The 14,226-nt window shown below is 33.0% G+C and overlaps 1 protein-coding gene across 7 annotated transcripts in view; it reads left to right on the top strand.

The window, feature by feature from the left end:
- The window catches only part of DDHD1 (DDHD domain containing 1), a 107,643-nt gene that overhangs the window by 45,536 nt on the left and 47,881 nt on the right, over nucleotides 1-14,226 (top strand). For 2 of the 7 annotated variants that reach the window (XM_053224463.1, XM_027065728.2), the window contains exons 2-4: nucleotides 5,166-5,339; nucleotides 5,978-5,998; nucleotides 12,628-12,729. In XM_053224463.1, the coding sequence (XP_053080438.1) occupies nucleotides 5,166-5,339; nucleotides 5,978-5,998; nucleotides 12,628-12,729 (297 nt within the window). The remainder of the gene's footprint in view (nucleotides 1-5,165; nucleotides 5,340-5,977; nucleotides 5,999-12,627; nucleotides 12,730-14,226) is intronic. The other 5 variants (XM_027065735.2, XM_053224464.1, XM_027065736.2 and 2 more) reach the window with 3 other exon arrangements.

The raw sequence follows: 14,226 nt of genomic DNA, 5'->3' as shown, positions 1-14,226 counted from the left end.
CATATCAACAAAACCAAGAGTTGGTTTTTTGAAAAATTAAACAAAATTGATAAACCTCTAGCCAGGCTTCTCAAAAAGAAAAGGGAGATGACCCAAATAGATAAAAGCATGAATGAAAATGGAATTATTACAACCAATCCCTCAGAAATACAAGCAATTATCAGGGAATACTATGAAAAATTATATGCCAACAAACTGGACAACCTGGAAGAAATGGACAAATTCCTAAACACCCACACACTTCCAAAACTCAATCAGGAGGAAATAGAAAGTTTGAACAGACCCATAACCAGTGAGGAAATTGAATCAGTTATCAAAAATCTCCCAACAAATAAGAGTCCAGACCAGATGGCTTCCCAGGGGAGTTCTACCAAATGTTTAAAGCAGAGATAAGACCTATCCTTCTCAAGCTATTCCAAAAAATAGAAAGGGAAAGAAAACTTCCAGACTCATTCTTTGAAGCCAGTATTACTTTGATTCCTAAACCAGACAGAGACCCATTAAAAAAAAGAGAACTACAGGCCAATATCCCTGATGAATATGAATGCAAAAATTCTCAATAAGATACTAGCAAATCGAATTCAACAGCATATAAAAAGAATTATTCACCATGATCAAGTGGGATTCATTCCTGAGATGCAGGGCTGGTTCAACATTCGCAAATCAATCAATGTGATATATCACATTAACAAAAGAAAAGATAAGAACCATATGATCCTGTCAATCGATGCAGAAAAAGCATTTGACAAAATTCAGCATCCTTTCTTAATAAAAACCCTCGAGAAAGTCAGGCTAGAGGGAACATACTTACCATAATAAAAGCCATTTATGAAAAGCCCTCATCATCCTTAATGGGGAAAAACTGAGAGCTTTTTCCCTGAGATCAGGAACACAACAGGGATGTCCACTCTCACCGCTGTTGTTTAACATAGTGTTGGAAGTTCTAGCATCAGAAATCAGACAACAAAAGGAAATCAAAGGCATCAAAATTGGCAAGATGAAGTTAACCTTTCACTTTTTGCAGATAACATGATATTATATATGCAAAATCTGATAGACTCCACCAAAAGTCTGCTAGAACTGATACATGAATTCAGCAAAGTTGCAGGATACAAAATCAATGTACAGAAATCAGTTGCATTCTTATACACCAATAATGAAGCAACAGAAAGACAAATAAAGAAATTGATCCCATTCACAATTGCACCAAGAAGCATAAAATACCTAGGGATAAATCTAACCAAAGATGTAAAAGATCTGTATGCTGAAAACTATAGAAAGCTTATAAAGGAAATTGAAGAAGACATAAAGAAATGGAAACACATTCTGTGCTTATGGGTTGGAAGAATAAATATTGTCAAAATGTCAATACTACCCAAAGCTATCTACACATTCAGTGAAATCCCAATTAAAATTGCACCAGCATTCTTCTCGAAGCTAGAACAAGCAATCCTAAAATTCATACAGAACCACAAAAGGCCCTGAATAGCCAAAGTAATTTTGAAGAAGAAGACCAAAGCAGGAGGCATCACAATCCCAGACTTTACCCTCTACCACAAAGCTGTCATCATCAAGACAGCATGGTATTGGTACAGAAACAGACACATAGACCAATGGAATAGAATAGAAACCCCAGAACTAGACCCTCAAATGTATGGCCAACTCATCTTTGACAAAGCAGGAAAGAATATCCAATGGAAAAAAGACAGTCTCTTTAACAAACGGTGCTGGGAGAACTGGACAGCAACATGCAGAAGGTTGAAACTAGACCACTTCCTCACACCATTCACAAAAATAAACTCAAAATGGATAAAGGACCTGCATGTGAGACAGGAAACCATCAAAACCTTAGAGGAGAAAGCAGGAAAAGACCTCTCTGACCTCAGCCGTAGCAATTTCTTACTTGACACATCCCCAAAGGCAAGGGAATTAAAAGCAAAAATGAATTACTGGGACCTTATGAAGATAAAAAGCTTCTGCACAGCAAAGGAGACAGTCAACAAAACTAAAAGGCAACCGACGGAATGGGAAAAGATATTTGCAAATGACATATCGGACAAAGGGCTAGTATCCAGAATCTATAAAGAGCTCACCAAACTCCACACCCGAAAAACAAATAACCCAGTGAAGAAATGGGCAGAAAACATGAATAGACACTTCTCTAAAGAAGACATGCGGATGGCCAACAGGCACATGAAAAGATGCTCAACGTCACTCCTCATCAGGGAAATACAAATCAAAACCACACTCAGATATCACCTCACGCCAGTCAGAGTGGCCAAAATGGACAAATCAGGAGACTATAGATGCTGGAGAGGACGTGGAGAAACGGGAACCCTCTTGCCCTGTTGGTGGGAATGCAAACTGATGCAGCCGCTCTGGAAAACAGTGTGGAGGTTCCTCAAAAAATTAAAAATAGTAGCACTGTTAGGAATTTACCCAAGGGATACAGGAGTACTGATGCATAGGGGCACTTGTACCCCAATATTTATAGCAGCACTCTCAACAATAGCCAAATTATGGAAAGAGCCTAAATGTCCATCCACTGATGAATGGATAAAGAAATTGTGGTTTATATACACAATGGAGTACTACATGGCAATGAGAAAGAATGAAATATGGCCCTTTGTAGAAATGTGGATGGAACTGGAGAGTGTGATGCTAAGTGAAACAAGCCATACAGAGAAAGACAGATACCATATGTTTTCATTCTTACGTGGATCCTGAGAAACTTAACAGAAACCCACGGGGGAGGGGAAGGAAAAAAAAAAAAAAGAGGTTAGAGTGGGAGAGATCCAAAGCATAAGAGACGCTTAAAAACTGAGAACAAACTGAGGGTTGATGGGAGGTGGGAGGGAAAGGAAGGTGGGTGATGGGTATTGAGGAGGGCACCTTCTGGGATGAGCACTGGGTGTTGTATGGAAACCAATTTGACAATAAATTTTATATATTAAAAATAATTTAAACAAATAAAATAAATAAAATAAAAATAAAACAATAACAACTATAGGGAAAAAAGAATAAGTATGAATAATAAAATGTTAATTATAAAAGAACACACAATTCAAATGTATCAGTCATATCAATAAGTATAAATGGGCTTAACTCATCTATTAGAAGAAAAACATTTTCAAATGGCTTCCTAAAGCAAAACCCATTCTGTGGTGTCTATAAGAGACATATCTAAAACCTAGTGATTCAAAGAGTTAAAAATGAAGGGATGTGCAAAACTGTCACAGGCAAATAGAAAAAAATAAGAAAGCAAGGGTTTCAATCTCCACAAAGTAGGATCCAGATTAAAAGTCATTAAACATAACAGAATATACTTTATAGTTTTAAAAGCTGTAATTCACAATGAAGTTATAATATTTTTGAGTATCTGTGTACCAAATAACACAGTAAACACCTACATACAGAATTGCTATAGCAGAATATAGGATAATGTAAGAAGTAGAAACCCATATTACATTTTTAATACATCACAGTACAAGTCTGATACAATAACATATTTCATGATCATCTGGTAAATTTTCTGTCTCACACCCAGAATTAGCCATTTCTTGAAGGATCTTGGTTTCTTTTGGTGGGAAATGGTATTCAGAGATCATGGTCGTTGTTTCAGGAATGCTCAACTGTTGGTGTGTTTCTAGGCCTTTTCAGTGGACAAAGCTTAGAATTTTTTTTAAGTTTATTCTGAAAGAGAGAGAGTGCACACACTTGTGTGCATGTGTGTGGGGAGGGGGGGAGGGCAGAGAGAGAGGAGAGAGAGAATCCTAAGCAGGCTCCACGTTGCCAGTATGGAGCCTGAATAGGGCTTGGGCCCAGGAGCAGCAAGATCATGACCTGAGCCAAAATCAAGAGTTGATTGTTTAACCAACTGAGTCACGCAGGTGCCACAGCCATTTTTAAAAGAGAAAATACATCATTTTAGTTCATGCTGATATTTCTAACTGAAATCAAAAACTTTTTTTTAAGTTGGTTTATTTTGAGGGGGGAGGAAAGAGAGAGAACGAGAACGCAGAGGAGGAGCAGAGAGGGAAAGAGAAAGAATGCCAGGCAGGGTCTGCACTGTCAGTGTGGAGCCCAGCGGCGCTTGAACCCACGAACTGTGAGATCATGACCTGAGCTGAAACCAAGAGTTGACTAAGCCACCCAGGTGCCCTGCCCCCTACTTGAAATTTAAAATTACAATTTTTATTTCTTTGATATTTGTATTTGTATCTTTTTTCTCATTTCCTAATGATATTTAATAAAATTAATATATTCATTTTAACCTAGAGTTTCAAATCAACAATACCAGTATTATTCCAATTATTAACAATTGTAACAGTGCAGTTACTACAAAAAGCTTAAGATATATTTGCAGTTCTTTTTGTCCATAGGGTATATCCCAATATGTATATAAAAATTACTGTGTTTTAAATCCACTTGAAATAATTTTTCTATGTATGATTAAACCATATCTCTACATAATTAAGTTCATTTTATTTTGCTATTTATTTTTAAGGTTTTTCATTTCCATTTTATTTTTGCTTTATTTTTTACAAATTTTAGAGGATTCAAGATAGCATAGCTGACAATTGTGGTTTATTCTTAAAAAATGAATGAATAGCTACTAAAAGTTTTAGACTTTTAGGAACAGTATTTAATCAAAAAAATGTGGAGTTCAAGAAAATTTTCTACTCAGTTTTTTTCTAAAATGGGTGAGGAATTTACTATAATTAAATGTTTCAGCTATTCCTCTATGCTAACTGGGAGTCCATAACCTTCAAGGAAGCCCTAAAAAGTGCAACACACTACTACCCCACACACTGTTTCTCAACTGCTTCTGGGAGCATACATCAGTGTTTTCTAAGACATTAGAACTGTCACCAGAGTCTTACATGAACTTGTCTTAACCCCTTTGCCTACTCATTTGGATTACTCAGGGCCACAGTTACAAAGATAACTGCTCATCTACCTTTCTAATGCCCAAATAACTTTTGTGCATAATACCCAATTAAATAAAATTATGTACTGTAAAAAAATATATATACTGTGGCTTGAAATCTAAAATTTAAAACTTTAAATGATTCTTCTGGGTCAAGAAAGTCAGTTTTTGCCACGGTAGTAACAAAATATAAAATTATAGTTACTATGTCTCTTTCTGTGATTTCTCTTTTCAGAGGCTGATAAAATACCAGTAATGCGTGGACAGTGGTTTATTGATGGCACTTGGCAGCCTCTAGAAGAAGAAGAAAGTAATTTAATTGAGCAAGAACATCTCAGCTGTTTTAGAGGTCAGCAGATGCAGGAAAATTTTGATATTGAAGTGTCAAAATCCATAGATGGAAAAGATGGTAAGACCAATTAATACATTTAATATGTTTTGTAAACTAAGTAAGTTCTTGATGAAGTTTAGAGTAGTTCTTAAGTTTGACGTGGTAATTCATGAGTATTAGAATTTATAAAATTTCTGATAATTTTAAATATTTGATTATTTTAGAAGTTAAAACTACTATGAATTTCTGAACCATCTCAATTTTTATTTTGCTTAATATGTATGTTCACTGGCATGACACTAATATGATTTAACTATAATTGTACAAATTGTGATAATATGTTCTGTGAATTAGTCATTTCTGTAGTTTTTAATTATTAATGAAAGTTGAATCTACAAAAAATGTCCTTCTATCAAAAGAGCAGTTTTGTTAATATTTTAATGTTTGTTCTTTTCTTGAAATTAAAAAAGAAAACAATTTTAATTTCCTTTCTGTAAGCATCTTTGAGCTGTCTCCGTATTGGTAACCACATCAACTTTTAATTTGAAACAGTCTACTCCTTATATTCCCTTATTCAGCATTTGGATATGTTTGCAGTAGCTTAAAATATTTATATAATAGCCAAGATTGACATGTTTCATTATGTATCTGATCTTGAGTAAAACTTAAAATATGTGGTAAAGTTAAAAATACTTCTATTGTTCCATTTACTGCAGGCAGTGGGATCAGCTATTCTGGTGAGTATAATAATACAGGTAGATTAGAATTTGTAGATTTCTCTATTTTTTTCTAAAAAGTGTTTCTCCATCTATGCTTGCCTTTATTTTGGAGGTTTCTTGGCAAGCCCCATTGAATCTAGTGAATTAATGAATTAAGTGATTTTTTTTTCCCCCTTCCCCTTGTAAAACGTCTCTAAAGCAGGAAAACTCAGTATCGATCAAGTAATTCACAGAATGCAGCTTGGAAAAAATTATGTGGTTGGAAATAATTGTTTACATGACATAATTAATGGCAAAACAATAAGCTTTAAATCGGCTTATTTTTTTTTTCTTATTAGTAACAAACATCCCAAGTTTTTTCGTTCTCCTACTCTTTGTCTCTGAACACACACACACACACCACTTGTCACAAGCAAGGAAACTGTCTAGTTTAATTTATGCCAAATTAACATACCGGTTTTGTATAGTTGATTAAAAGTCCACATAACTGAGGAAAGATGTGGCTTCTGAATAAATTTGCAATTAAATCTAACAAATATATATAATAGTAGTTATCTATTATGTGCCAGATGCCATACTCTTGGAATTTTAAGTATCTCATTTTCCTAATCTGTAGGGTCAGATTTGTCCTTATTTTACTGTAAAATTCAAGCTCAAGGTTCTTACATATCAATATGTAAAGAGCAGCTCAGTGTCTACAGAGCAGAGCTCTGTCTGCATTCCCACAGAGTGCTGTCAAAACAATACTTTCTCTGGTTATAACACAAGTAACAATTTTTATATATCCATGATCTTACATTAGTGAGTGAAGTATTTTGTACTTTCTCATCACCACTACCAAAATACAATTGCTATTGGAGAAGACCGAATTCTACATTTTTTTTTCTGTGAATTCTCCTTCAGTCCTGCCTCAAAAATGGCAATTCACCTTAACAAACTTAGTTTAGCCACCCACATTCCTTACTATTAGTATAGGGACAAAAACCCAAGAGCTCAGAGGAGAAAAAGGATGAGTATAAAAAAAAAAATAAAAATATAAGTAGATTATTCTCCTTTTTTGTACTGTATTCAAAACATTTTTTTCCTCTTGCTTATCCATCTTGTGGAAGTTAGTTATCAGCTCTTTTTCATCTCTAGAACCCATCTATTTGGAATCTATTTTTGTTTTGTTTTGTTTGTTTTGAGAGAGAGAGAGAGCATGTGCGAGTGGGGGGAGGGGCTGAGAGCGAGGGAAAGAGAGAATCCCAAGCAGGTTCCGTGGTCTCAGTGAGGAGCCCAAGACAGGGCTTGATCTAAGGAACAATGAGTTCATGACCTGAGCCAAAATCAAGAGAGGGATGATTAACCAACTGAGACACCCAGGCACCCCTGGAATCTTGTTTTTATTACAATAAAAATTAGAATCCTGTGTGTCCTTTTTACTTCTACTCCCTACCAAAATGTTAAGTGTAGCAGGATACTTCAGTTTCCTTCAAAGTGCCCTAATTTTATGAGCCAGTCATTTAAATAAGTCTGATAAAGAACATGGTATATTTGTATGATTAGATTTTTAGTATGTCTTTGTGTATGTTGATTCTAGAGTATCAATCTAGGGTATTAAAACAATATTTTTTGCTAGCTTTAAGGATATACATTGAGTAGTAAAATTCCAGTTAGTAATAACAAAATTTTTAAACTGTTAAACATTTTTGTGTTGTGATCTTTCAAAATGATGATTCTTTAAGGTTCACTAGAAGAAAAATTGGTTTTTTAAAATACGCTATGGCATATAGGTAAAGCTTCAGCGTGTTATTAATGAAGATTTTAAGTTAAATTTAGCATATATACTGTTTTCATAAATTTCTAGCCATTTTAGTTGTTCAGTTTTATGTAAAACATACATTTATGAATTAAGATGTGATGTTTGACTTTGAAGATTATGGGAAATTTTGTAGTACATTTAAAAATTATCACTGGTCTTAAGGAAAGAATATTTGCTGTCCAAAAAGCCACCATTATTGGAAAAATAAATCAAATTTGCCATATCTACAAAGGAAAAACATATTCTAATCTTTTACTTTGCTTCTTACCTCCAAGCTTCTGAAATATCCTATTTCATTAATTAATTAGGGTAAAAATATCTTTTCCACCTAAATTTTCTCATGTACATAAGATAAAGCCTTGACTCTTCATATTTTCAGGAGGTTTTTAATATTTCCATGTTCAGTCAGTACTGTGCTAGGCACTTTTGTGAAAGAAATAGACAGGGTTTTGACCCTCAAGAAGTTTTGGGGAAGACAGCCAAAGATGAGAATAGTTACAAAGTGTAAGTAAAAGATAACACAGTAAACAGTGAATACAGAATTAGATATTCTGCAAAAAGATTTACAATAAAGAGAGTTGGAAATCACAGTGCCGTGGAGTTTTTCAAATACGGTTTTCTGGAAAAGTCCCATTTAATAATTAAAAACATTTTTAAATGGTATATGTGGGAACTCTTAAGTGCTCTGTGGAATTTTTTCCTTTTTTCCCCTTCCTCTGTGAAAATTCTAAGAAACAGAGCCTTTGCCTTGAAGAATGTTAAAATAAAACAGCAATTCCTTTTTTTTCTCACCTTATCTGTGTTTTGGTTAGGGTAGCTGATGCTACAGATAACTTGTATTTTTTAATATTTTCTCCTTGTTAATTTTCCTACTAATCTCAAAGTAAGCATTGAATTAAATAGATTGGTGAAAGTTTAGCATAACTTTTTTAGCATACAAATAAAGATAACCTATAAAAATATAATCACTTTTTGCAACTTAGATACTTTAATCTAAATTTTGTTTTCTTTGAAAATTAAAATACAAATTCTCTTCCCACCCTACCTCCTAGCAGCCTAGAGTTTTACTGGGGATGGATTATACAAATAAAATCAGGCCTGCAAATAAGTAATTTTGAAAATTCTTAAACATTCTGCTAGATTGGTATTTCACTCACTTCATAATTTTTCTGTGCAAGCAATAATCAGTTTTAAAAAGGTTAAAGTAAATGGGTTAGTCCTGTACTTCACTCTGGCCAAAAAATGTATAACCTCAATCCAGTCATGAGAAAACATCGATAAACTCAAATTAAGGGACATTCTACAAAACAAACTGATCAGAGCTCTTCAAAAGTGTTAAGGGGTCCTATTAACTAGATGAGGGGTATTGTTTCACAATGTGTAAGTATATCAACGTACCATGATGTACACTTTAAATATCTTATACTTTTGTCAATTATACCTGAATAATGATTTTTTTAAGTATCAAAGTTATGAAAGATTGAAGAATTTGTCAGTTTAGAGGAGACTAAGGGAACATGACAACGAAATGCAACATGGTATCCTAGATTGGATCCTAAAACAGAAAAGAACATTAGAAAAACTGGAGAAATCTGAATGAAGTCTATATCTTAGTTGCTAGTGTTGTGCCAATATTAATTTCTTAGTTTTGATAATTGTACTATAGTTACCCTAACTTTAGGGGAAGCCAATATATGATAATTCTCTGTTCTATTTTTGCACCTTTTCTGTAAGTATAAAATTATTCCACAATAAAAAGTTTTAAAAAAATTCCTGTAGGGTAATTAAAATAGTAAAAAAAAAAATTTAATTAATCCAAAAGAAATCAAGAAAGGAGAAACAAGAAACAAAATACAGAAGAACAAAGAAAACAAATGGGAAATAGTAGACCTAAATTCACTCATGTCAGTAATCACAGTAAACGTAAGTGAACTAATGCTTGAATTAAAAAGCAGAGATTGCCAGATTAGAAATGCAAAACCTGACTATATGCTGTCTACAAGAGCCACCCTCTCAATATAAAGTCGTAGCTAAGTTACTATTCAAACTAATTTGGGGTGCTCTGACATCACAAGTGTTGGTGGATCTTGACTTAAAACATTTAACAATTTGGCATGTAAATATAGAATTGCAAACTGTGAATATAGAATTGCAAAAGTCAGAAAGGTGAGAGGAGTTGGAGGAGTGCTAACCCTTTGTAATCAGCTTTCCTTTTCCTCTCTCTGGCAACTAAGAGGATTCCCACCTTCTAGCTTTTAGTTACTATGTTTTATAAGTTTATCCAATTAGTTTCTCTGAGATCCAAGGTTTCTATGAGTTTTCTCATAGCTGGCAGGTTTGAGATGTGCAGACCGGCTTCCCCTAAAGTTGAGATTATATAGGTTAACAGCTTTTAGAATGGGAAAAGTCATTGAGTGGTTCTATTCTGAGGATTAGTATGTCATCAGCAACCACCTTTGTTGATACTCTGTTGCTTTCAGAATTATATAATGAAGAAAATCTCTTTAAGAGGTGGATTAGTAAGAAAACCTATTGGAAATGCTTTAAAGTACTTTAAATTTTTTTCATTGCTGTGTAGGCTTTAGTATACATTTAATTAAATGTTAGCATTTAATAAGTGAACATTTTGAGTTTATGCATATTTTTGCTAACATAAGAATTCTTAACTAAAACTTTATTTTACGGGGAAAAATTAAGTAATGCTTTTTAGCACTTGAATTTCATTTAGTGGTGATCCCCGTTTGGATTGATAGTAATTAGTTTTTGTCTCTACTGTACTAATGATAGTACCCCTAATTCTGTGCTTTGGGTTGAAAAAAATTGAGCTTTCTAACTATACTATGGGATGTTGTGACAGATACGGCAAGTGACTTTCAAGTGAAAATAAGAATTTAATTTGAGAGGAAGGTAAAGAACCATATCTGTTTAATTTTGTGAAAGTATTTCAAATAAATGTGCTTCTCTATTTTTGTTATATTGGGATGTTTGTCTTTTTTTAATCCCTAAATTGTACTGTTCCTTTAGAAAGAAAAGGCTTTCTTTTTTATATTTTGACTAGTTTTCGGAAAGTGTTTGCATAATTTTGAAATGTAGTCAAATGGTCCATATGTATTTCAAGTAAATTTTTAAATAATTGCTTATTTAAAATGTGGGAAAATGTATTGGTATGTAACTAGCAATAGTTGACAGGGAAAATGTTGACTTCAAGGTTATCTGCTGATTTGCCAAATATCAAGTCTATGTCTGGCTTTATGTTGGCTATTTCATGCTTACAGAATGTCACAGCATACTTTGTACTAATGACTTTTTTTATTCTTTTAATTTTCTTCTAGTAAATATGGATTTGGTTCATGTTAGTTTTACTAGTGGAAATATAAAATCTAGGTTTTGTTTCTTTGAGTATTAAAGTCTCAAATTTATGTCAATTTGATCTACTTTGATAGTTAGCATTTTCTTAATGAATTTTTTGTTTAAAAATGTTTCCTGCAACTGGTACATCTACTCCTCAATAACTGACCAGAAGGTGCCTGAGAGAAGACACTTTTTCAGTGAAGAAAATTGTTTCAGCTGTCATTTTCTACCCCTCTGTGACAATGAAATGTTTTTATAATCTTGATGTTACATTCCAGTTTTTAATCCTAGTCTGTAGCCATCTAATTACGCGTGGTTGTGATTATTAAGTGCCTTGTAAGCATTTCTGTTACCTTTATTGCACAAATCTCTGAATATATTTCATGTGTACATTTAACAGATTTTTAAAAATATTTCTAGTACCATACAACAGGAATTAAGTATGTTCATATTTGAACAGTATTTAACCTTTGAGTGTCATGTTAATGTAGAAGGGAGTGAGGATGCAAAAGCAAATGCTTTTTAGAACACAAATTTGAACTAAGTCCTAAAGGTTCTTGTGGTTCATTAATTGAACTGATTTGTAAAGTTCCATTTCAAGTGGATTTTTAAATAATTGCTTATTTTAAATAAAATTTATTTTGAATAAATTGCTTATTTTATTTTAAAGAAATTTACTGATATGCAACTGTAGCAATGTTTGACAGAGAAAGTGTTGACTTCAAGGTTTTCTGCTGATTTGCCAAATACCAAATCTATGTCTGGCTTTATGTTGTCAGTTTCATGTTTACTAGATGTCACAGCATACATTTTTACTGGTGACTTTTTTTTTTCATTATGTGTTACTAATCTTTCATTTTTTTATAACTAATCATTTAAAAGCACAGCTTCCAATTTGATTTATTTTGGCAAAAGTTTCATTTTAAAAATTCTTTTAGCAACTTGAACAAAGTTGCAAAAAGAGTATTTTGTTTCTGTGGGAAGCTTCCATTATATACTTCAGTAATAGAAGGCATCTAGTGGAATGTATACTGTGATATTTTCTCAGGAAAACTGCATTGATGTTTAAAATGTTATTTATTGCCTTCTTAATTTGCATATCAGCTGTCAGCTATGTCATAGTCACAAATTTGGTGAGAGTAAATAACCTTAGTATTGTGAAGATGGGACTTATACATCCCTTATGCATACAAAAAATACCATGACCTATTTTTATTCTATGTGTGCAAAGACATTCAATATGATCGCATAGTTATCTTTAACTGATAGGTATCATTTGCCTTTTTTCTTGCAATAAAAGTAGAGCATATATTTGATAAACATTATTAAACTAATGTTTTGCTTTACTGATTTTTAATGAGAAATTATATAAGTAAATCATTTAGAATAATGTTTGTCAAATACAACTCATTTTTTAAAATTAATACAACAAAAAGGCAAAATGGCAAACCTCATTTAAAATTTACTTTGAAGCTCAGTGTTTTTGCTTTCTTAGTTGTCTACCACCTCCCTCCCTTCTCCCTCCCTTCTCTGTTCAAATGGAGAGGATATAAGGAGAGTACAGATGCGGCAGGTCTTAAGCGAAAGCGTTCTCAAGGTACAGTAATTGTAGTTTTATTTCTCCATGTAGTTATACACCCTGGCTTATAGCATTCAGTATTTAAAGCGTAGAAATTATTAGTTTTTAGAATTGTGTCCAGTGTGCTATTTTGTTTAGAGTTACTTAATTTTAAGCGCTATGAACATTTGTAAATAATGTGTGTGGTCCAGTAATGACATGTTCACCAATACTAAGACGTTTTACTTTAAGACAGTATGTGGATGATTTGAGGAGGAACAAGATTTCATTGACTTACCACGGTTCTTTATCTTGGTCTTACAGTTTCAATGTTTTAAGCATATGTTACTCAAAACTATTTGAACAAAAATGTGGTTTAGAAACATTAGATAAAAAGGCATAAAATAGTGATTTGGATCAGGCATAGAAAAAGTAAATAATTGTTAAACTCTTACAAAATATTTTCTTAATTTATGAAAAGTTATTTTATAGAAAAAAGCTGAGTTTGTACATTGTTTTTCTGAAGTTTTTTTTGAGAATTGAAGATATTAATGTTTGTTACATTAATTGCATCTTGGTCTGTGTTTAGTGTTAGTAATATGTCCGGGCAAATAAGTGAAATACAAATTGGTTTTTTATACATTTTTGAAATTGTATTTGTAGTATAACTTAAGAAGTACAATTCCCCAGAAAGGATTTACTTTTCTATGTATTCTAGTAGGGAATAGGTTTTCATAAAAATGACTTTATGGTCTTAGATCTTGACAAGGGCTATAACGTTTCATATATAAGCTGAGGTTATTTCCAACCCATCCTCAAATCTGAATAGTTAGACTCTGCTGGTAACTAGCTTTGTGGCAAGACCCTATTAAGGGACTCTTTGTACCTCTGGGTCTTTATATATAGTAGAGATTATATTTTGCTTAAAAGGGATTTTTTAAAAAATAAATCAGACATAGTGATTTTAAGGTGCCTGGTTTTCTGAAAGGTATGTGAATTTTTCTCATCTCTATACCAGAGATACAGAGGAAAGTTTAAGGCCTTCAGAATATAAGAATTATCAGGTATGAATCGATGGATATGTTATGACACTTCTCTTAATCTGTTGCTTCCACAAACACGTGTCACTGAATTTGTGAAATGGGTCTAGGCTCTGCTAGGACACTGGTGCTCGTGGTACAAAATGATCAAGACGTAGTCCTTGCCTCACAGAGCTTATGTATTCCTTGAGCATATAGTTTTCATTTTTTTTAGAGCCTATTTTCAGAAATGTAATAACCATACTGATTTGACCATCACAGTAGAAAAAATTTCTTTGATTTCTTATTAAAACATCTTTCAACTTTGGATTTCTGTTATGGTGAGCAATATCCAGTGATAATTCGTTTAGTATCCATTCCAAAACTACCTATTTCTAATCAGTTAGATTGTTGTCTTCCCCGTCTTCCTCTCAGTCTTGTTTTGTCTTGCACCGCTGAGTGAAATTTTCACAGATCCAAAAATATAGTCCACAGAAGAAAAGAAACTTAAGTTTCT

The sequence above is a fragment of the Acinonyx jubatus genome, chromosome B3 (genome assembly GCF_027475565.1).
Source record: "Acinonyx jubatus isolate Ajub_Pintada_27869175 chromosome B3, VMU_Ajub_asm_v1.0, whole genome shotgun sequence".
NCBI lineage: Eukaryota > Metazoa > Chordata > Mammalia > Carnivora > Felidae > Acinonyx > Acinonyx jubatus.
This window is presented reverse-complemented; position numbering and strand designations above follow the sequence as displayed.